Source organism: Canis lupus, chromosome 12 (assembly GCF_003254725.2).
Source record: "Canis lupus dingo isolate Sandy chromosome 12, ASM325472v2, whole genome shotgun sequence".
Classification (NCBI taxonomy): Eukaryota; Metazoa; Chordata; class Mammalia; order Carnivora; family Canidae; genus Canis; species Canis lupus.
In genome coordinates, this window is record NC_064254.1 from 8,901,162 (window position 1) to 8,923,506 (window position 22,345).

At 44.2% G+C, this 22,345-nt stretch overlaps 1 protein-coding gene across 7 annotated transcripts in view; it reads left to right on the forward strand.

The window, feature by feature from the left end:
- DAAM2 (dishevelled associated activator of morphogenesis 2) overlaps positions 1-21,988 on the forward strand; it is a 122,166-nt gene extending 100,178 nt beyond the window's left edge. For 5 of the 7 annotated variants that reach the window (XM_049092071.1, XM_049092073.1, XM_049092070.1 and 2 more), the window contains 11 exons: positions 247-273; positions 1,332-1,438; positions 2,627-2,711; positions 4,586-4,692; positions 4,807-4,895; positions 14,785-14,953; positions 15,113-15,220; positions 16,150-16,210; positions 17,373-17,504; positions 18,530-18,700; positions 18,921-21,988. In XM_049092071.1, coding sequence (XP_048948028.1) covers positions 247-273; positions 1,332-1,438; positions 2,627-2,711; positions 4,586-4,692; positions 4,807-4,895; positions 14,785-14,953; positions 15,113-15,220; positions 16,150-16,210; positions 17,373-17,504; positions 18,530-18,700; positions 18,921-19,142 — 1,278 coding nt within the window. In that variant the 3' untranslated portion in view covers positions 19,143-21,988. The remainder of the gene's footprint in view (positions 1-246; positions 274-1,331; positions 1,439-2,626; positions 2,712-4,585; positions 4,693-4,806; positions 4,896-14,784; positions 14,954-15,112; positions 15,221-16,149; positions 16,211-17,372; positions 17,505-18,529; positions 18,701-18,920) is intronic. The other 2 variants (XM_025418686.3, XM_049092075.1) reach the window with 1 other exon arrangement.
- The last annotated feature ends 357 nt before the right edge of the window (positions 21,989-22,345 follow it).

Sequence of the window (22,345 nt, forward strand, 5' to 3'; positions counted from 1 at the left end):
CCAGGTCAGGAAGATCTGCCTGCTTTCCACTTTGGCTTCTCTGAGTGCATGTCTGCTAGAAGCACCTTTTGTCCAAGGCTAATTGCCAGTCTCCATCTCCAACCATGTGGGTCTCATTGGGATGGGGTGGACAGAGTAAATGCTCAGGGGTCCCCATGTCCCTTCTACTGTCCATGGGTCCCTGAACCTCTTGGCTAACATTGTGCATGTTTAATTCTCTGTTGGCTGTGGCTGCTACCTGCCTAGGAGCTGATAACTAATCCTTCTCAGCAGGTGAGTCACTCTTGGGGCTCTGGACACTCTAACTTTTAACCACTGTCCTGGGCTGCTGCCCTGTATTGGCCAAAAGAGGGCTTATTCATTCTGCCTTCTACCTTTATGACTCATCCCTACAGGCAACATGGGAAAGATAAAATAGAAACATAGGGGAGGGAAGTAATTCAAGCAGACTCCAACCAGCAATGGAGGTGAATGTTTCCTGGAGTAAGGAGAAAGTTCCAAGTCTATGGTCTTATCCACCTGGCCCAAGGCAAGGCCATACTATAACACTGCACAGGCTGGATGCTGCACAATCCCAAGGGCACAATTCACAAAGATAATGATGTGAGTGGCAGCCCCTGGAATTATGCAACATGGAGCATGTGCTTGGAATACTAGAGTAAAAACTCATTTCCTATTTATCTCACCAAGGGCCCAAGAAAAGGGAGGGGATCAGACTTTTGGGGAATCTGCCCAGTGGAACCCCAGTGGAAAGAATTCTTCATGGAACTCTGCCTCAGTTTCCCCACCTCTGAACTTGTGAATACCTTCTACTCTGGGCACATTGGGCAGTGCCTAAAGTCCCCAGGTGTCCAGGAACTGTGACCTGATGGGTATTTGGAACCAGCTTCTCATCATAAGCTTGGGGAAGCTCTCCAGGTGGGGTGGTAGAGTGGGGGCTGATTCTCTGTGATGCTGGGGATCATACCACATTGCCCAAAGCCATAGGTACCAGTTACTCCCCCTACATTGGGAAAGTTCCTTCTCCAGTTTGCCCAGAGAGGGCAATGTCTAAAAAAAAGGGCTCTTCATTGCCCCAACCCCTTCTAGCCTAGATGCTTCCTAGTAGAGTTGGTTATTAACCACCCTTCTCTCTCTCTCTCTCTCTCTCTCTCTCTCCCTCCCTCCCTCCCTCCCTCCCTCCTAACTTTTTCTTATCCTTTCTTCTGCTTGCACCAGGAGCAACCCCTGATTGCTGGGAGTGGCTCCTGGGGGGTGGGGTGGGTTGGGCAAGGAGAGGATTGTGGAACACATGCATACCTCAACCTTTCTACTTGGCTTGTTGGTTTCAGAAAGAACTGGGCTCCACAGAGGACATCTACCTGGCCTCCCGCAAGGTCAAAGAACTGTCAGTCATTGATGGCCGAAGGGCACAGAACTGCATCATCCTTCTCTCCAAGTATGTGTTTGCCCTGCCTCTTCAGTCCGTGGTGGGAGGGATGGACCCCCCCAGGAAGCAGACCCCTAAGGGTGCTAGAGCAAAAGCCTACAACAGAACTGAATCCCTGGAGGACAAGGGGTAGCAGAGGAATGAGGCGACAGCAGTCTCTGTGCTTCCCCTGCCCCTGAAGTCCCCTGAGAATGGTAGACGACCACTGATCTAGAACCTTTTCTTGGGAGCCCATGTTCAGCAGCTGTGTGAGGCTCTACAGACAGGAAACTGCCCAAGTCACGAGGTCTGACCAGCCTGATCAGCGTCTGGCAGCAGAGTTACTCTAAGCCCATGGAGGGCCCCGCTAGGCTTAGGCCACAGAGCAGCATGATCTCAGCCCCCAAGCATTTCCCGCGGCTGCCGAACAAACAGGGCAGTATCTGTACTAACAGCACAGCTTCTGTGCGGGGCCTCCCGCCTGAGCCAGGGTCAGAGGGTACTACCACCCATACTATTCTTAGTACTGCCCCAGCCTCTCTGGGACATCCATTCCCCTTTCTTCCCACAGGCCCCAGGCCTCAGTTTCTCTCTCTTAAAGGTAGGGGAGAGTTCTGTGACTCCAGGGCTCCAAGTGGTGTGCATCTGGAGGGGATAGGGAAGGGGGCTGTGTGTGTGTGTGTGTGTGTGTGTGTGTGTGTAGGGGTTGGCTTGTCCCTCAGACAGCAAGATGTATGGGAACAGCTGTGTGGGAGCTGAGGCGCTGTCAGAAGACCTGAGAGCTATTCTATCTTCTGACAATGAAGGAAGCAGGAAACAGCCCCCTCTGTGGCCTGCCGATATTCCCATCCTCCCTTGGAGATGCAGTAGGTATTTTAGGCATAAGGAGGAGAAGGATCAGAAACCTTTTGCCCTCTTTGTCTACATTAGAGATGGCCCTTTTACTCCCAAATGTCCCTACCACTTATGTCAGAGACTCAAGCAAGAGACCAGATTCCAGTCAATACTTAGAGAATAAAATACCCAATTATTAAGTTTATGGAGTAAACTATATGAGTTCAGTTAGAGAAGGCTTTGCAGAGGAGGTAAGGGGAGAGCACTATGGAATATACTCCCATGTTCACGTGAGGGAGAGAGCGCAGTGGAGGGGAAGGGCCGGGGTCTGTCCTGAGCAGAGCGGCCAGGCCAGGCTGCTCAAGGGGCAGGGTTTTGCCTTAGGTTGAAGCTTTCTAATGAGGAGATCCGGCAAGCCATCTTGAAGATGGACGAACAGGAGGACCTCGCTAAGGACATGCTGGAGCAGGTGAGGCCCCTCGTGGGGAGGGGTTGGGAGCTGAAACTAGGGGGCAGCTGCACTTCTTCCTGCCCACAGAGAGGCCAAGACTCTTAGGTCAAGGGGAAATCAGGCTGGAGGATAGAGGAGTTGAAGAGAAATTTATAGATATTCCCTGGACCAGCCATTCTGAGGGGATGTCAGGAGAGACTGCATCAAAATAACTAAAAAAAAAAAAAAAAAAAAGAAAGAAAAGAAAGAAAGAAAGAAAGAAAGAAAGAAAGAAAGAAAGAAAGAAAGAAAGAAAGAAAGAAAGAAAGAAAGAGAGACTGCATCTTTTCCAGGGAATTGAGGCCCTTGACAGGAGATATGAGCTATGATCCCTCCTGGGTCTCAAGGCAAGTCAGAGTGACCCATAGTCATATATTCCCCAAATCTCTTTAACCTCAATTTATTGGGTCCTTCAAGAGAAACCTAGAAGGCACCAAATAAAACCACCATCAGTTAGACCTCATTAGAATTAAGAACTCTGTTCATTGAAGGGTACCATTACTAGAGTGAGAAGACAAGCCAGACCGTAGAAGACATTTCTAGGAGCTCTACAAATCAGTGAGAAAATGACAAACAGCTTCACTTGAAAATGAGCAGAAGACTTGAACGGGTACTTCATGAAAGAGAATTTCCAAGTGGCTTGACATTCTTAGCCATTAGAGAGTTTCTTCTATTAGAGAAATAGAGTAAACACACTGAGGCAGAACTACACACCCACTGGAATAGCTAAAATTGAAAATACTGACAATGCCAAATGCTGGCAAGGGCGTGAAGCAACTGGAATTCTCATTGGGTATAATAATTTGGAAAACAATTTCGCAGTACACACGAAGGCTGAACCTACCCTACTGCCTAGCAGTCCCACTGCTAGATGCAGAGATATAATGCAAACATTGACTATAAAAGATATACTCAAGAATATTTATAACAGTTTTATTCATGGAACAACCCAACTGTCCATCAATAAGAAAGTGAATAAATAGACTGGTATATTCCTACAATAGAATACTGTTCAGCAATGTATAAAAAGCAAACTACCAATACTTACAGCATGGATGAGTCCCAGACAGTATGTTGTGTGAAAGAAGCCAGACATCAAAGAAAACACACAGCATGAGTCCATTTATGTGAAGTTCAAAAATAGGCAAATCTAATCTAAGGTGATAGAATTTAGTTGAGTTTATAGTGGGGGAGGGGTTGGCTTATTGAAGTGATACAAGAGAACTTTCTAGGGAATGGAAATCTAGATCTTAATCTGGATGGGGGTTCAGTGGGTGGTTTTGTGAACACTCATTGAATTGCATACTTAAGATGGATGAATTTTGGGGTGCTTGGGTGGTTCAGTTGGTTAAGCATCTGACTCTTGATTTTGACTCAGGTCATGATTTCAGGGTCCTGGGATTGAGCCCTGCATCAGGCTCTGTACTCAGCACAGAGTCTGCTTAGGGTTCTTCCTCTCCCTCACTCTGCCCCTCTCCCCTCGCCTGTGTTCTCTCACTCTCAAATTAAAAAAAAAAATCTTAAAAAAAATATGGATACATTTTATATAAATTATACTTCAATAAACTTGGGTTTTGTTTATAGAAAAACAAATCATTGAGCCGTGAACCTAAGAACAGTATACTTTATATATTCCATCTCAGTTTTAAAAAGTGAAAAAAGAAATGTCTGGAGCTGAGTGTCCTGTGGTCCCCTTTAGGCAGATGAAGAATAACTCTCCCACATGAGGATGCCTCTCTCTTTTAAGGACCCTTCCCCATCTTGAGCGTGTTCAGTGTGTGTGCATCCATGCATCACATGCTCATATCAGCTTCTCACCAGTTTCCTGTCTGACCTTCATCTGCTCTTTACAGCTCCTCAAGTTCATCCCAGAGAAAAGCGACATTGACCTCCTTGAGGAGCACAAGCATGAAATAGAGCGGATGGCCCGTGCTGATCGCTTCCTCTATGAAATGAGCAGGTCAGGGCAGCAGGCACAGAGGAGGGGCTGGGAGTGCACAGGTAAAGGAAGGGCTGGAGCTAGCTCCTGGGGCTGGACAGGGCTGCCTCATGATGTAGCTTGCCCTGTCCACAGGATCGACCACTACCAGCAGCGACTGCAGGCCCTCTTCTTCAAGAAAAAGTTCCAGGAGCGGCTGGCTGAGGCCAAGCCCAAGGTGGAAGGTATGGTTGAGGATGTGGGGAGGCCTAGAGCGGAGAGGCATCTGGGAAGGCCCAGGGGCAGCAGTCAATGAATAGAGATGGAGGAAAACTTTTTTATTCTCAACCTCCACCAAAAAAAAAAAAAAAAGAAAGAAAGTAAGAAAGTAAGAAAAGAAAGAAAGAAAGAAAGAAAGAAAGAAAGAAAGAAAGAAAGAAAGAAAGAAAGAAAGAAAGAAGCCAAGGACAAAATTTAAAACTAGGATTATTATAGAAATAGCACTTGTTTACATTAGCACATGTGCCAAACACGTGGCATGTTTCCTATACCTCAGCCTGTACACTCTCCAGGGTGGGGGATCTGTTGACATTTGCCCCAGCATGGGGAAGAAATGCTGAATAGATGATAAGAGCAAGCACCTAGAACAGAGCCTGCCTGGCATGTATTGAGCTCATCATTCTTTACCCTGCCAAGAGGGACTAAGTTCATAGAAGACCCCTGGACACATTATTTTAAGTGTGGGCTACTCAGAAAAGTTGGAAATAAGCAAGGTAATCCCTGGAGGCATCTGGTTTTCTGGGTTTGGGAATCCTTCCTACACAGGCCTTTCCCAGATGGGCACTTTGTAATTCAATTAAAACCATGTAACAAGCACTGCATGAAACATTCCACATGGATGGTCTCATTAGTCCTCACAACATCCCTCTGGGTGATCCATTCTCTCATGTCTAAAATGGGGACATGCTGCCTGAGGCCATGTTACCAGTGAGTGGTGAAGCCAGGATTGGAACACAGATGTTCTTCAGAATTCATCCCTCACTCCTGTCCTGTAGTACTTCATAGATGATGGCAGAGGACATAGGGGCAGGGAGTTGGGGGAAAAGGCAGGCTGGTCCATCAAGACCCACAAGTAGAGAAGCAGGAGAGGCTGTGAGGCTCACTTGGAGGGAGGACAAGACAGGACAGGAGAGTAGAACAAGAGAGCCTGAGCCCAGGATGTTGAGGGGGATAAGCTGGGGGCAGAGCAGAGCATGGGCCCCCTCTGCTGGACACCAGGGCTGGCCAGCACTCCCTGGGATGCCCAGTCCAGAGAATGGCCCTTTCTGGAGCTGCTTCAGGGAGGCTTCAGGGTCAGGGTGGTTGGTATGTGACAGAGCTGGAGGCAGACATTTTCTGCAGTCTGGCTCCTGGAGATTGCTCCCTCCACACACACGTGTGCATTTACACACACAAGGGAACTGCATGCTGGCTATAATCCTAAGTAACTGTTCTGAGGGAAAAGGATTTAGATCAGCAGTGACTCTGCAGGCCCGAGGTCTGGAAGTACCTTCTGCCCTGGTGATAGGTGAATCCCTTACCTTCATACAACCTTCTCTGACCTCCTGCAGACTGTCTTTGGGGCATGAGGCATGGATATGGGGATCAGCCAAGACATTTGCTCAATCATTTATGTCTTGAGTCAGTGGAACAAATGTGAGCAACTGCCATTTGGAGTTGTGGGACCAGACTAGGTTAGCCACTGGAGTAGGGTTAATTTCAGATAGTCTCAGAGCCCACTCCTAAACTCTCCCTAAAGGTTAGTCACTGAATGCTCAGGAGAATCTCCCTTTAATATCACACGAAGTAGAGCAGTTCATGTTTTGGATGGCAAAACCTGCTGGGAAAGGTAATAATTGCTCTGCTGTAGCAATGGCTGCTAGCTATTCTAGAGTGATCTGGATGTCTCTTCCTCTGAGAGAAAGAGATGGCTGAGGTTGTATCTTACAGAATCAGGTCAGTGGTTTGACTAGAGGTGGAGACAAGAGGATTGTGCAGGAGTTGGAATTCATATTTTTCTTTTAGTTCTAGGAAATATCCTGGGAAAGCTAAGATCTGGCCTATCCCAGCTAGTGACAGCTATTGATACCTTTCCCACCCCCCACACTTTCCAGCAGGGCCTCAGGGTCCATTGTCAAAAGCCAATTCACCAAATATGACAGATTTGCCAATTCTGTGAATATATTCATGAAACATATTTTTTGTGAATATATTCTTATGACTATGTTCATTGTTGAATATACCAAATTTACTGATTCTCATTTTGAATACATTTACTGAATATAGTCAAGATGAATATGGTTTCAAATGTAAACATTCTTATGAATATATTCACGAATATATTATTCTTATGACTATATCTAAAATGCCTGCATTGCAATGGGAGCTTTCCCATTTATGCTGATTTCCTTTGAACTCTTGTCAATTTCTGTTTTGCCAACATTTTAGCATTTTTAGGGAGATTCTTTCGCAAATTTCTCAAATAGCATATCAACCTTAGAAAAACTATCCCAACCAATATAAATTGCCAAAAACTTTTAAAAACTACTTATAAAAGTAAACTTTTAATTCAAATATGCATATAGAAATGTGCATAAATCACAAGCATCCTACTTGATGAGTTATCACAAAGTGAACTCACCTGTGAAAACACTCAGGTCAAGAACTGGAATATTGCCAGCTCCAAACAGCCCTTCCTCATGTCCGCCTCTCAAACACTATCCGTTGTAACCATTGCTCTGTCTCCTCTAAAGGTTTTGTTTGTCTTGAACTTTATGTAAACGGTATTCCACAGTATGAATGATTTTTATGTTGGTTCCTTTTGCTCAGCATTATACTTGTAAGTTACCCTCTTGTTACAAGTAGCAGTGACTTACTCATTTTCAGTGCTGCATTTAATTCCATTGCTTGAATATCATTTTATTTAACCAATTTATAATTTAAGAAATGACTAGAAACCACTCTAATAGTCATCAAGAGTAATGCTGTTGTTAGATCAGAGAATATGCACATGTTCAATGGTAGCAGCTACTGACAAAACTTTTATAGTTTCTTTTTAAAATTTAAAGTTACAATTTTATTGCCCATTTCATAATGTGTATAAAGTATAGTTGACACACAATGTTACATCAGTTTCAGATGTACAATATAGAGATTGTATGTTATGCTATGTCTACCATAGGTGTAGCTACACTATATAATGCCATTACACCATTGACTATATTCCCCATGCTGTACATTTTATCTCCATGATTTATTTATTCTATTACTGGAAGCCTGTATCTACCTTTTCCCTTCACTCATTTTGCCCATCCCCTCACCTTTCTCCCTTCTGGCAACCATTTAGTTTATTCTCTGTATTTATGAGTCTGTGTCTGGTTTTTGTTTGTTCGTTTTGTTTTTTAGATTCCACATATAAGTAAAGTCATACAGTGTTTGTCAGTCTCTGACTTATTTCACTTAGCATTATACCCTCTAGATCCATCCATGCTGTCACAAATGGTAAGATCTTATTCATTTTTATGGCTGAGTAATATTCCATTGTGTGCATCTTCTTTATTGGTGTACTGGAAAATTTCCCCTGGCTTTATTGAACTATGATTGACAAATAAAAATTCTACATATTTAAGGTGTACAAGTGTATGTACCTGAGATTCACAATTGTATATATTTAAGGCAATGGCTTTAATTCCAGTAAAATTAACGTACAGTGTTCTGTTCAGTGTTAGGTATGCAGAAGACGGGATTCAACAATTCTATGCATTACTCACTGCTCTTAACAATAAGTCCACTCTTAATTACCTTCATCTATTTCACCTACCCCCCACCCACCTCCCCTCTGGTAACCACCAATTTGTTCTTTATATTTAAGAGTGATTTCTTTGGTCTTTTTTCTTTGTTTGGATGGTACTAGCACATAAATAGACACATAGATCAATGGAACACAATAGAGACCCCATAAATAAAACCCTAATTATATGGTCAATTAATCTACAACAAGGATGGCAAGAATATGCAATGAGAAAAAGTCTTTTCAATAAATAGTGCTGGGAAGCCTGAACAGCAACATGCAAAAGAGCAGAACTGGATGATTTTCTTACACCATACACAAAAATAAACTTGAAATGGATTAAAGAACTAAATGTGAGGGCAGCCCGGGTGGCTCAGCAGTTTAGCGTCACCTTCAGCCCAGGGCGTGATCCTGGAGTTGGGATCAAGTCCCACATCAGGCTCCCTGCATGGATCCTGCTTCTCCCTCTGCCTGTGTCTCTGCCTCTCTCTCTCTCTCTCTCTCTCTCTGTGTGTGTGTGTGTGTGTATGTCTCATGGGGAAATAAATAAAATCTTTAAAAAAAAGAACTAAATGTGAGACCTGAAACCATAAAAGTCCTAGAAGAAAACATAGGCAGTAAGGTCTTTAACATCAGCTTTAAGAAACATTTTCCTAGATACATCTCCTTTGGTAAGGGGAACAAAAGCAGAAATATACTATTAGGACTATACCAAAATACACAATTTATTGTGTATACAATAATTACAAATTACAAATACAAATTACACAACCATATTTTCTTTATCCATTCATCTATTAGTGGATACATTGGTTGCTTCCATTTCTTGGCTATTGTGAAAATGCTGCAGTAAACATAGGGATGCAGATATCTTTTTGAATTAGTGTTTGTATTTTCTTTGGGTAAAGACCCAGAAGTGGAATTATTGGATCATGCAGTATTTCTATTTTTAATTTTTGAGGAACTTCCATACTGTTTTCCTAGTGGCTACACCAATTTACATTCCCACCAACAGTGCACAAGAGTTCCTTTTTCTCCACATCCTCTATAATACTTATTATTTCTTGTCTTTTTAATTTTAGCCATTCTGATAGTATAGGTTAATATCTCATTGTGGTTTTGATTTGCAATTTCCTGATGATCAGTGATGTTGAGCATTTTTTGGGGTGTCTGTTAACCATCTGTATGTCATCTTTGGAGAAATGTCTATTCAGGTCTTCTGCCCATTTTTAAATTGGATTTTTTGGTGTTATATAAGTTTTTAAATATATTTTGCATACTAAAACCTTATCAGGTATACTGTTTGCAAATATCTTCTCCCATTCAATAGGTTGCCTTGTTGTTCTGTTGATGGTTCCTTTTGCTGTGCAAAAAGTTTTTATTTTGATGTAGTCCCAACAGTTTATTTTTGCTTTTGTTCCCCTTCCCTAAGAAGATATATCCAGGAAAATGTTTCTAAGATCAGTGTCAAAGAGTTTATTGCCCATGTTGTCTTCTAGGAGTTTTATGATTTCAGGTCTCCCATTTAGGTCTTTAATCCATTTTGAGTTTACTTTTGTGTATGGTTTAAGGAAGTGGTCCAGTTTCACCAGCACTCCTTATGGTCTTTTCCCCATTGTAAATTCTTGCCCCCTTTGTCTTTCTCTTTCTGCTTAATTACTAGTGTATAGAAATGCAATCAATTTCTGTGTATTCATTTCGTATCCTATTTTACTGAATTCATTTATTCCAATATATTTTTAACGGAGTCTTTACAGTTTTCTATGTATAATATCATGTCATCTGCAAGTAGTGATAGTTTAACTTCTTCCTTATCAATTTGGCTATCTTTTTAAAAAAATTATTTATTTATTTATTCACAAGAGACCCACAGAGAGAGGCAGAGACATAGACAGAGGGAGAAGCTGGCTCCCCATGGGAACCCTGATGTGGGACTCGATCCCAGGACCCAAGGATCATGACCTGACCCAAAGGCAGATGCTCACTGAGCCACCCAAGTGCCCCCAATTTAGATATCTCTTATTTCTTGTCTGATTGCTGTGAGTAGGACTCCCACTACTATGTTAAATAGAGTTAATGAGAGTGGGCATCCTTGTCTCATTCCTGATCTTAAGGGAAAAGCTTTGTTTCCTACTATTGAGTATGATGATAGTTATGTGTTTTTCATATATGATCTTTATTATGTTGAGGCATGCTCCCTCTAAACCTACTTTGTTGAGAGTTTTTATCATGAACAGATGTTGAATTTTGTCAAATGCCTTTTCTGCATCTACTGAAATGAACATATGGTCTTTATCCTTTCTCTTGTTGATGTCATGTATAATGTTGATTTATAAAGATTGAACCATCCCTGCATCCCTGGAATGAAACCTACTTGCTCATGAATGATTTTTTTTTAATGTATTGTTGATGCAGTTTGCTAGTATTTTGTTGAGAATTTATGCATCTATGTTCATCAAGTATATTGGCCTGCAGGGTTTTGTTTTTTTGTGGATTTCGTTTGGTTTTGTTTGGTTTTGGGTTTTTTTGTGGGTTGTTTTGTTTTGGTAGTGTCTTTGTCTGCTTTTGGTATCAGGATAATGCTGTCTTTATAGAATATATTTGGAAAATTTCCTCCCTCTTCTATTTTTTGAAAGAATTTGAGAATAGATATTCTGATTCAATTTTGGAAAATTATATGTTCCTAGGGATTTATCCATTTCTTTTAGGTTGTCCAATTTGTTGGCATATAACTTTTCATAGTAGTCTCATAATCCCTGCTATGTCTGTGGTGTTAGTTATCACTTCTTTCATTTCTGATTTTATTCATTTGTGTCTTTTTTTTTTTTTTTTGAGGAGTATGACTAAAGGCTTGTCACTTTTGCCTGCCTTTTCAAAGAACCAGCTCTTGGTTTCATTGATCTTTTCCATTTTTAAGGCTCTATTTCATCTATTTCTGCTCTTTTACTTCCTTCCTTCTAATCACTTTTTTTTCTAGTACTTTTAGGTATATGGTTAGATTGAGATTTCTTTTTTATTTCTTGAGGTAGACTTGTATTGCTAAAAATTTCCCTTTTTGAACTTTTGCTAAGTCTCAAAGATTTTGGATAATTTTCATTTTCACTTGTCTCCATGTATTTTTTTTTTAATTTCCTCTCATTTCTGATTGATCCATTGGTTGTTTAGTACATGTTATTAGCTTCTATGTGTTTGTTTTCTCTAGTTTTTTTTTTTTCTTGCGATGTGTTCAGAAAAGATGATATGGTTTCAGTCTTCTTGAATTTAATAAGACTGTTTTGTGGCCCAACATGTGATCTATCCTGGAGGAATGTTCTATGTGCACTTGTAAAGTGTGTTCTGCTGTCTAGGGATTGAATGATCTGTGTATATCTGTTAAGTCCATCTGGTTTTATGTGTCATTGAACAACTCTGTTCCCTTATTGATTTTCTGCCTGGATTATCTATCCATTGATGTAAGTGGAATGTAAGTGTATTATTGTCAATTTCTCCCTTTATGTCTGTTAATAGTTGCTTTATGTATTTAGGTGCTCCAATATTGTGTGCATAGATATTTACAGTTGTTATACCTCTTGTTGGATGGATTGATCCCTTTATCATTATGTAATACCCTTCTTTGTCTTTTATTGCAGCCTTAGTTTTAAAGTAATTTTAAGTATTGCTACCCTGGCTTTTTTTTCCCTTTTTCTTCCACTTCATGGAATATCTTTTTTCTATCCTTTCACTTTTAATCTGTGTCTTTATGTCTGTAGTGAATTTCTTATAGGCAGTATATAGGTGAGTTTTTTTTAATCCATCATGCCACTCTATGTCTTTTTATTGGAGCGTTTAGACCATTTGTATTTAAAGTAATTATCAATAGTTATATACTTTTGGCCATTTCGTTATGTTTTCTGGTTGTTTTTATAGTTCTTCGCTGTTCCTTTCATCTTTTCTTGTTCTCTTTCCTTGTGATTAGTGACATTTTAGTGTTAATCTTGGCTTTATTTTTGTGTATCTATTACAGGTTTTGGGTTTGTGGTTACCATGAGGTTCATATATAATATCCTAAGTATATAGCAGTCTATATGAAGTTGATGGTCACTTAAGTTTGAACATATTCTAAAAGAATTTTTTCTACTCCCCCTTCCACATTTTATGGATATGGTGTCATATTTTACATATATATATGAAATTTATATATATAAATTATATATATATATATATATATATATATTTTTTTTTTTTACTTCCAGTTATGGCCTTTTCTTTTCCACTTAAAGAAGTCCCTTTAACATTTCTTGTAAGGTTGGATTAGTGGAGATGAATATCTTACCTTTTGTTTTCCTAGGAAACTCTTTTTTCTTTTCTTCAATCCTGAATGATAATTTTGCTATGTAAAGTATTCTTGGTTGTAGATTTTTCCCTTTCAGCACTTTGAATATATCCTGCTACTCCCCTCTAACCTGCAAAGTTGTTGCTGAAAAATCAACTGACAGTCTTAGAGGGGTTTCCTTTGTATGTATCTTTCCTTCTTTCTTGCTGCTTTTAAAATTCTCTATCTTTAATCTTTGACATTCTAGTTACTGTGTGTCATGGTGTAGGCCTGCTTGGGTTCATCTTACTTGGAACTCTGTTTCCTGAACCTGGATGTCTGTTTCCTTCCCCAGGTTAGGGAAATTTCAGCTATTATTTCTTCAAGTAAGTTGCCCCTTTTTTTTCTTTTCCTGGGACCCCTATCATGTGAATGTTTGTTCACTTGTCCAAGAGATCCCTTAATCTGTCCTCATTTAAAAACTTTTTTTTTTTTGCTCTTCAGCTTGTTTTCCATTACCCCATCTTCTAGATTGCTGATCTATTTTTCTTCATCTGCTAATCTGTTGATTCCCTCTAATGTATTTTTCATTTCAGTTATGCTAACTCTGAAATTTTTGTGTATTTTCTCTTTGTTAAAGTTCTTACTGAGTTCTTCTACTCTTCTCTCAAGTCCAGTAAGTATCTTTATGATTATTATCTTAAACCCTTTATCAGGCATACTGCTTATCTCCATTTCATTTCATTCTTTTTCTGATGCTTTGTTTTGTTTGGAGCGTAGTCCTCTGTCTCCCCATTTTTCTTGACTTTCAGTCTTTATTTCTATGAATAGTTTTTCTCTAAAACGTGAAGGACTGGTCTTGTGTATGGTCATCCCCTGTTTAGGCTACATGTGTCTTTGGCTAGCTATTGCTGTGGCTGGTGTGGGCTGAGGATCTGAGGGTACTCTGTTCTGGGGTTGCCCTGGTGGGATGGCTGGAACTGAAGTGGCTGCATTCCAGGGTGGCCCTGGGGCTCTGTGCACAGAGAGTGTCCTAGAAGGATAACTGAGGCTGAAGTGGGTACAAGCTGGGAGGTCCTGGGGATCTCTACATCTCTACATTATAGCCTTCTTTTTTATTTCTTTTTCTTTTTCAATCACTTACTTGTAAGTGCTTTTGAAGATTTCTGCAAACTTTTAGTCAGATGGTTCTCATTTTATCTCCAGAGCAGCATCTTAAGGAATGTTCAGTTTGGCGTAAGCTGAAAATCATGGGATGGTTTGGTGCTCCTATCACCACACTTAATAATCAAAACACATATTCCATAACTTGTAGCCAAAATTTCAATGTAGGATTTGTATCCCAATTTTATGCATCTGCCCTAAGTGCATAATAGCTGAAGATGGGCCAGAGCATCCACATTGGAATGAAATATTGAAGTTTTGGTTACTGTTAACCTTAGTTTGTATTTCTAGCAAATGTATTATTTAAGGCATTGGAGAGAAATTATTAAAATGCCTAAAAGTTGGGAAAAAATTTAAATTACATTAAACAATGTCAAGTAAACTATTAAAGATACCACCAACTGCAAGGTATACCATTATATTATAGAACAAAAATATAGAAATACTGGTGACATATTATAATTTAAGTGACAGGGATTTTTTTCTCCCCCCCAAAAATAAATAAAACATCATTGCAAAAGAGGTACATGTAAAATGCTGAAATTAAAAATTTTAAGCTTAAAATAGTAAAAGTATTATATTCTTGTGTATATCCTTAGAAAGACTATAATAATAATCTTTGAATATATACAAAAAAAAGATATTCTTAAATATGTTAAGAAGAATTGGCACATTCTGAGAATAGGTTGTTGAATTGGCTTTTGGCAAGTTTTCCCGCTTCCCACTGGTGGGTATGGAATAGATCAATTTGTTGAGACTAGACTTTGTGGTGGCATCATCCTGGAACTCAAGAGGACCAGCTGCCCTGGCCTAGTCTCTGCAGGGCTCTGACCTGTCCCTCCTCTCCCAGCCATCTTGCTGGCCTCCCGGGAGCTGATCCGCAGCAAGCGTTTAACACAGATGCTTGAGGTCGTCCTGGCCATTGGCAACTTCATGAACAAAGGGCAGCGTGGGGGTGCCTATGGGTTCCGGGTGGCCAGCCTCAACAAGATTGCAGACACCAAGTCCAGCATTGACAGGTGGGACTCTATCTGCTTCTTTATCTTGCATCTCCCTAGACCCTGGCCTCTCCTCTCCTCCTCCCATTTCCAACCCAAACTCCTTACATTTTCCCCCTGACCCCTCCCCTTACTTTCCTCCTGGCCCTCATTCCTTTACCCCTGACCTTTCATCCACAGAAACATCTCTCTGCTCCATTACCTGATCATGATCCTGGAGAAGCACTTCCCTGACATCCTGAACATGCCCTCAGAGCTACAGCATCTTCCAGAAGCCGCCAAAGTCAAGTGAGGGGCACTTCCAAGGCTTCTTTCTCCCTGTGATCACAACACTCTTGTCTAGATTTCCTTTATTGCTATTGTGGGATGACTAGGAATGGGCAGTGTCTCAGGATCTGCTTTTAGGAGAAACAAATGAAGCCTGACTACTTGCTCTCAAATCCTTATTTCAGGGATGCTCCTGGAAAACAGTGCAAAGTGAGCCAGGGGTGAGAAAAATACTATTAACAAGTATTAAGCCAGTTACCTCTGGATCAGCTGGAGCTTAATCCCTTCAGGGAAGCCTGTGAGACAGCATAGGACACTCATTTGACTTATTCAAGAGGTCAGGGAGCTAGGATAGCATACCCCATTTTCTGTCAGTCATTGGCTGAGTATCACTGGGCAGAGCATAACTCTGGCCATAGGTATAGGCAGAGGTAGCTCTGGGCCCCAGAGAAAGTGGTCATATCATTGGAAGTCAAGACTCTTCACTACGATGGATGATCCAGGGAGATATGGATGTGTCACCAATGATATCTGCCACAGGCAAGAACACAGACTCGAACAGCCATAGGCTTATAGAAGCATCTCCAACAAAAGCAGAAGTGCAGTGGAAAATGGTTAATATGCAACAAATGCTTCCTGCACATGCAGGACACCATGTTAAGAATTTTAAGTATTACCTGGTGGTATTAAAAATAATTCAAGTCAGAGGCCATGTGTTAGAAACCTAATATTCAGCATAACATTTCTGATCTGAAAGGATCTTTAGAACCTAAGTTTTAGCCCTTTTATTTTGTAGAAGCACAGAGGCGAGGTGATTTGCCAGGTCCACACATTAGTGACCAAAGCAGGGCTGGAACATGGGTCCACTGACTCCAAGGCCATTGTACTTTGCACTGCCATCTTCCTGAACCACTGTCCGCAATTCTTCCTTCCTGTATGTCTCCCCACAGCCTGGCGGAGCTGGAGAAGGAGGTGGGCAACCTCAGGAGAGGCCTCAGAGCAGTTGAGGTGGTGAGTACATCTATGCCTGCTTGGGGTTTGAGGGGGTGCTGTTAGAGGCAAAAGCTGCCCCTGCTGCCTGTGTCTTTGCTGGAGGCTATACCCTGTGCAGTTATTCTAGCATCCCAGGAGGAACTTTGGGACACAGAAATGCATCAGAGAGGGTCTACTGTCTGGAGATCCATCATTTTACCAAGTGCTAGGCAGCAACAGAGCTAGCCCTCAGGAAAGGATGACTGGATTATTTAGGGCTTCAATTTAGACTCTCAATGAGGAAATATCTGAGACTGGCCAGGTCACTGTCTAGCACATCTATTGGGCACTAGAGTAGAATGAACCATAAATTGGCCACATGCTTAAGTCTGATTCAAGTAGAAAGACTATTTACATCCCTTGGAAGCCAATTAGGTGGAGGTAGCACATAGTGTAGGACACTGGGCACAACTATCCCCAGAAATTCTTGCCTTATATCTCTTCTTCCTGGGCCAGTAGTGGGCCCAGGGGCTATGCCCAGGTGTGTCTAGTCATCACCATTCCTGCTCTGATGGCTTCTCAGATATTCTCATCTCTGGCCCTAGGCTGGGCTGGTCTCATATGGCAATGGTCCCAATCCTTTGTCCTCCACATTTAGGATCTAGAGACCCTTTCCATCTTTACTGGGGGATGGGGGTGGTATGCAGGTAAGGGGAAAATGACCTTAGAGAATGAAGAGAAGTATGAGAAATAATTTTTCACTGCCACTATGATGGTGGTGGGGCCAATTTCCAATTTATAGCCCTTTTAAAGTGCTACTCAAAGCATGGCCTGTGACCAGCAGGATCCACACGAGCTAGAAAATTTAGAAATGCATCCCACACTTGAATCTGCATATGCACCACCTGTGGGTTTTATTAAAATGCAGATTCTGATTACCTAGCCCTGGGGAAGGACCTGAGAATCTGTATTTCTTCAAATTTCCCAGGTGATACTGTTGCTGGTCCCATACCACACTGGGAAGCAAAGGTCTAGAGAAAGAAAGATGGCAGTGGTGTATGAGGGATAACTCTCACAATCTTTGCTACCCTTAGAATTGTGAGGCTAGGCAGGCAAGAGGGGTGGGAAGTGTGATGGCCCCCAGAATTCCTGACTTTTATGCTGGTACCCATCTAACCAGCACATCACTCTCCCTCCTCAGGAGCTGGAATACCAGAAGCGGCAGGTACGGGAACCAAATGACAAGTTTGTCCCAGTCATGAGTGACTTCATCACCGTCTCCAGCTTCAGCTTCTCAGAGCTGGAAGACCAGCTGAATGAGGCCAGGGAAAAGGTAAGTGTGGCCCAGGCCCCCAGTCTGACACAGCCCCTTTTACATAACACACAGCACCTCACCCATTGCTATTCCAGATGCCCCAGAGGGACAAACCCAGAATCACAGAGCTTTGAGGATAAATAATTTTCTCATTCCCGTAAGAAAAGCAACAACAACTCTGTTGCAAAGATCCTAGTCTATTCATCAGGTGTAGCTACTGTGTGGTCCTTTACATTATTTGTCTCAGGACCTACCTTATGATTGTTAAAAGGTTATTACCCCATTGGACAACTATGTACACTGAGATCCAGAGAGGTTAAGAAACTTGCCTGAAGTTTCCCGGCTGCGATAGACACGGCTGGGTTAGAATCTTGACTCAGGAGCTCAGCTTTGCTCACAGGTGCTGTGCCTCTTCCTGGCTTCTCAACACCAGTATCCCCATGGACCCCATCTGTAGGCGGTCCTATTAAAACATGGGTCCTCGCTCAGGAGGCCTGGAGGGGGCCTGAGATGCCCATGCTGGTGCATGGAGCACACTCTGGGCTGAATGAGAGGTGGTAGCTGTCCATAAATGTCAGGATAGCGACTGGCACATAAAATTATAGCTAACACTTTACATCTATTAACTCACTTCACCCTCACAACACTATGAAGTAGGATCTATTGTCCCCATGTTATAGTGGAGGAAACTGAGGCACAGGGGAGTTAAATTAGCCCAATAACTATATGATCCCTGGGGTCCTTTTGAGTTTGTGGCCTTAGGAAATACTTCCCAAGGTCTGCAGCTCCCGATCCCACACCTACATCCTAATAGACCCATTGGTGGCTGTGGGCAGCCTCTGCCAGCCAGCTGGGATCCCCCAGCTCCCCATGGCACCAGCCTCAAGCTTCTCCTTTAGCCTTGTCCCTGCCCTGATGATAGCAGGTGTCTCCCCCTCCCAACCTTGGACCGGACTCTACTCTGACTGTAACCCAGCCTACCACATAGGCCGAGCCCGCCCTGCTTGAGGGGAGACTCTCACCAACCCTTCTTGCCCTCACAGTTCTCCAAGGCCCTGATGCACTTTGGGGAGCAGGACAGCAAGATGCAGCCAGATGAGTTCTTTGGAATCTTTGACACCTTCCTGCAGGCCTTCTCGGAGGCCCGGCAGGACCTGGAGGCCATGAGGAGGAGGAAGGAGGAGGAGGAACGGCGGGCGCGCATGGAAGCCATGGTGAGAGGGCTGGGCTGAGCGGGGTGCTGCTGAGGGAAAGCAGTAGGAGGTGGGGAGACACAGGCTGTCTTAGGAAGCAGCAAAGTGGGACCAGGTGGTGAATACAGGCATCAAGGGCCCAGCCTTGGAGTTACAGGCCGGTTGGAGGGTTCATTTGACACTTGGGCTGTGGGTGGCTGCTCTGGCCTCAGCTGGCCTCTCACTCTTCCTCCTCCTCCAGCTGAAGGAGCAGAGGGAGCGGGAGCGGTGGCAGCGGCAGCGGAAGGTCCACGCAGGCAGCACGCTGGAGGAAGGCGGCGAGTTCGATGACCTGGTGTCAGCCCTGCGCTCGGGGGAGGTTTTTGACAAGGACTTATGCAAGCTCAAGCGCAGCCGCAAGCGGTCAGGGAGCCAGGCCCTGGAAGTCACCCGGGAACGGGCCATAAGCAGGCTAAATTATTGACCTGGGCACTGGCCACAGCAGGAGGTGGGAGACGGGGCTGGGCCGAGGGGCTGAGCGGAGGCAGCCGTGATCCTTAGACAATTTGGTGCTCGGGTTAAACGAGCCCTGGGCTGGGCCCTGGGGGCGGGGCCATGTGTGGCAGGACCAGGTGTCCCCGCAGGTCTCCTGTTCCGTTACTCTTTCTGCATCCCGGCCGCCCAGGGTCCCTCTGAGGCAGACTTGGACGGCCCCGGTAGGCCCTGCAGAAGGAGCCCTGCCTCCCCACCCCCACCCCCACCCCCAGCAAGGGCACGTACGTGTTGGCACGCAACTGTTCCAGATCTAGACTGGACTGGTCCACGGGCCTTGTCCAGATTTCATGTGCAGGAGGGAATTCATGGTGGGGTGGGCCCCCTGAGAGCCCGAGTGAGAGAACGCAGGCCCCCATCCCCCAGAAGAGGCTTTAATGGAACACTGAGCTGCGGGCAAAGTTTCCTCTTGGATGGAGAAGGAAGAGGCATTAGATAGTCTAGCTAGATCGGTTTCAGAGAAAGTGCTGGGAGGAGGATGCAGAGACCAGGTCATCGGGACACAGAGTAGCAGTGCTTGTTTCCTACATCCCAAGCCCTTTAGTCCCTCTCTTGTATATCTTAAGTCTCTCCCCCTTCCTTCCCTACTGCCACCTCCCTCCTATTTACTAATCCTGAACCTCAGAACACTCACTTTTGGGTTCCCACGACTATGGTTCATGATCAGGTACTTGATGAATCTGGTTAGGGAAGGGGTTCAAGAAAGACCCCACTCATTACCACACCTTGTGCCTCGGGCATGAGGACCCTGGAACAAAACCCTCCTCTGCACAACCCACCCACTCACTGTCTTGATGTGGGACAGCACAGGTGTTGGCTGGGCATTCTGATGGCCCCTCACTAGAGGGCAGCACTTGAAGGCCTGGCTAGACTCACGGGCTCCCTGGTCCACAGTTTTAGGTTCATCAGACCCCAAACTCTTGCTCTAATGTCTGCCTCAGGGCAGACGCCACGGAGACCTCCCACTCTGTCCAGCCTGCAGAAGGCCACTTCAAACCATGTGGACCTGGCTGAGGCTGGCCCTTGGGTGTCGCTTCCAGAGAAGATCCAAAGGGCCAGAGCTGCCCTCTGTATTTACATGCAATCTCTGAGGCATTCGGACTGGGAGCCAGAGCAGGCAGGGGAAGCCAGGGAGGCGGAATACAGAGGAGAAAGCCCAATTTCCCTGGGGGTGCACTGCCTAGAGGAAACAAGGGCAGAAAGCTGGGTACCAGAGATGGGGGCTGGGACCCACCTCTCAATTCAGTTCTTCAGTCTGCCTTCCAAGGGGTCCATTCTGGTCCTCCCATCCACTCCCACCGTCTGTCCTGTGCATCTTGAGCTGTCCTTGGTTGGGGTGAAACAATGGCTATGTCTAAACTAAACTTCTATCTTCTCAAAGAAGGCAGGAGAGGTCAACTCCATCAAGCCTCTTATTTTCAATACATTTCTTCCCACTGGAGTTGACCTATCATCCTCGGAGTCCAGCCTCCCTCCATCAACCAGCTCCTTGCCATTCTATCTTCCTAACCTTCTCTTTGTTTCTCACCTTCCAACCTATTTCTCCAGCTCAGGGTTAATGCCAGTGGCCACAATGGTGGGCTAGGCCCACTCTTCAGCTGCTTATCTTTTCCCTACATCAGACTCCTGAGATAGGGCCAGAGTAGCTGCGGGGGCGGGGGACAAGAAACATAGGGTTAGTGAGCCCAGCATGTGTGTTGGTTTGAAGGGGGGAGGGATGTGAGCAAATGCACGCCTGGCCAGGCTAGATGGGAAGAGGCCATCCTGGAGTCCAGGTGAATGCAAGATGAAGGCTTCCAGGAAGGGCAGCTGCAGAGGGCTTTGTTATACCCATCTGTATGGCCGACAGCCCCCGCTGCAAGAAGCTGGTGATGGGAAGGTGGGGTGGGGGGGGCGGTTCTCTGAAGGTCCTCTCCCAAACTGGCTGGGCTGAGGCCAACCTACCCTATAGGGGCAAAGAATGGGGGAGGGCTCCTCTTCTATCCAACAGCATGTCCGAATTGTGGCATTCCCACTCACCGTGGAAGACTGGATACACACCAGGAGAGACAAGGAATATAGAAGTTGTTCAAGACATCCTGCATCCACAGAAAAGCACACTTTGGTTTAACTGTTTACAGAGGACACATACCTTGTTCCAGGGCTCAGGCTTCTCACCCCGAAAGATTTTTCCTTTTCTATTTATTATTGTCTAGCTCTGGCCAGTAGAATAGCCAGATCTACAACAGTGCCTTGGACCATGGACCATCACATCTGAGTCAGCCAGGACGGGCTGGTGCCCCGTGGAGATGGTCGAGTTGGTATCTTGATATGCTAAATGTTTACACCTACTATATTTGTTCCTTAGTCTTTCCTGTGTCCTTCTCTCCCCCACCTGCCCCCTTCAGGTACATTTCTCCAGCTGTCTAATTTTGTGTTCATTGTAAAATTCAGTTAACCTAATCCAACCTGTCCCCTTCTCGGCAGCAGCACCCGCTCCTCCTCCCCGGTGAGGGAAGTCAGGCATGTTTGGGACAGCAGGAGGAAAAAAATTCTCCAGCTGGAGAGGGAAGGGGTCTGGTCCAGGCTCTCCCCATCCCCATCCCATTTTTACCAACTGGGGTGCCATGACTGTTCCTCCAGCCTCTACCAGGGACGCCTCCATGCCACGGCTGCTTTCACCAAGCTGTCTCAGACAAGTGGGGCTAATGTACAAAATCTGCAGCATCCTTTTTACCTGCACCATTTTTATAAGAATATATTGTAATACTAAAAAATATTAAATCCGTACCATCCCCATCCAGCCTGCCTTCTTCCCATGCGGGGACTTGAGGTGTGCTGGGTAGTGGTCAACAGCTAGTAGGAGGTTGGAGCCAGTTCATATCAACTCTGAGAGCACCAACTGTTACATTTTCAAAAGTTTTGCAAGCCAATTCACATTGTATTGGTAGCTTGAAATCAGCCAAAGAATTTGGCTTTTTCTTTTCCCAAGAGCTGCTTGTCAAACATTCGCCAGCATACGGGGGTATGGGGCAGAGGGGAGGCAGGCAGGGGGTGCCACTGGGGATATACCCAAAGCCGCCTATTCTACAAAGGGAGCCCAGCCAACCAGTCCAGTGTTTGGGGATGTGCATACCAGGAACCTCTAAGTGCACC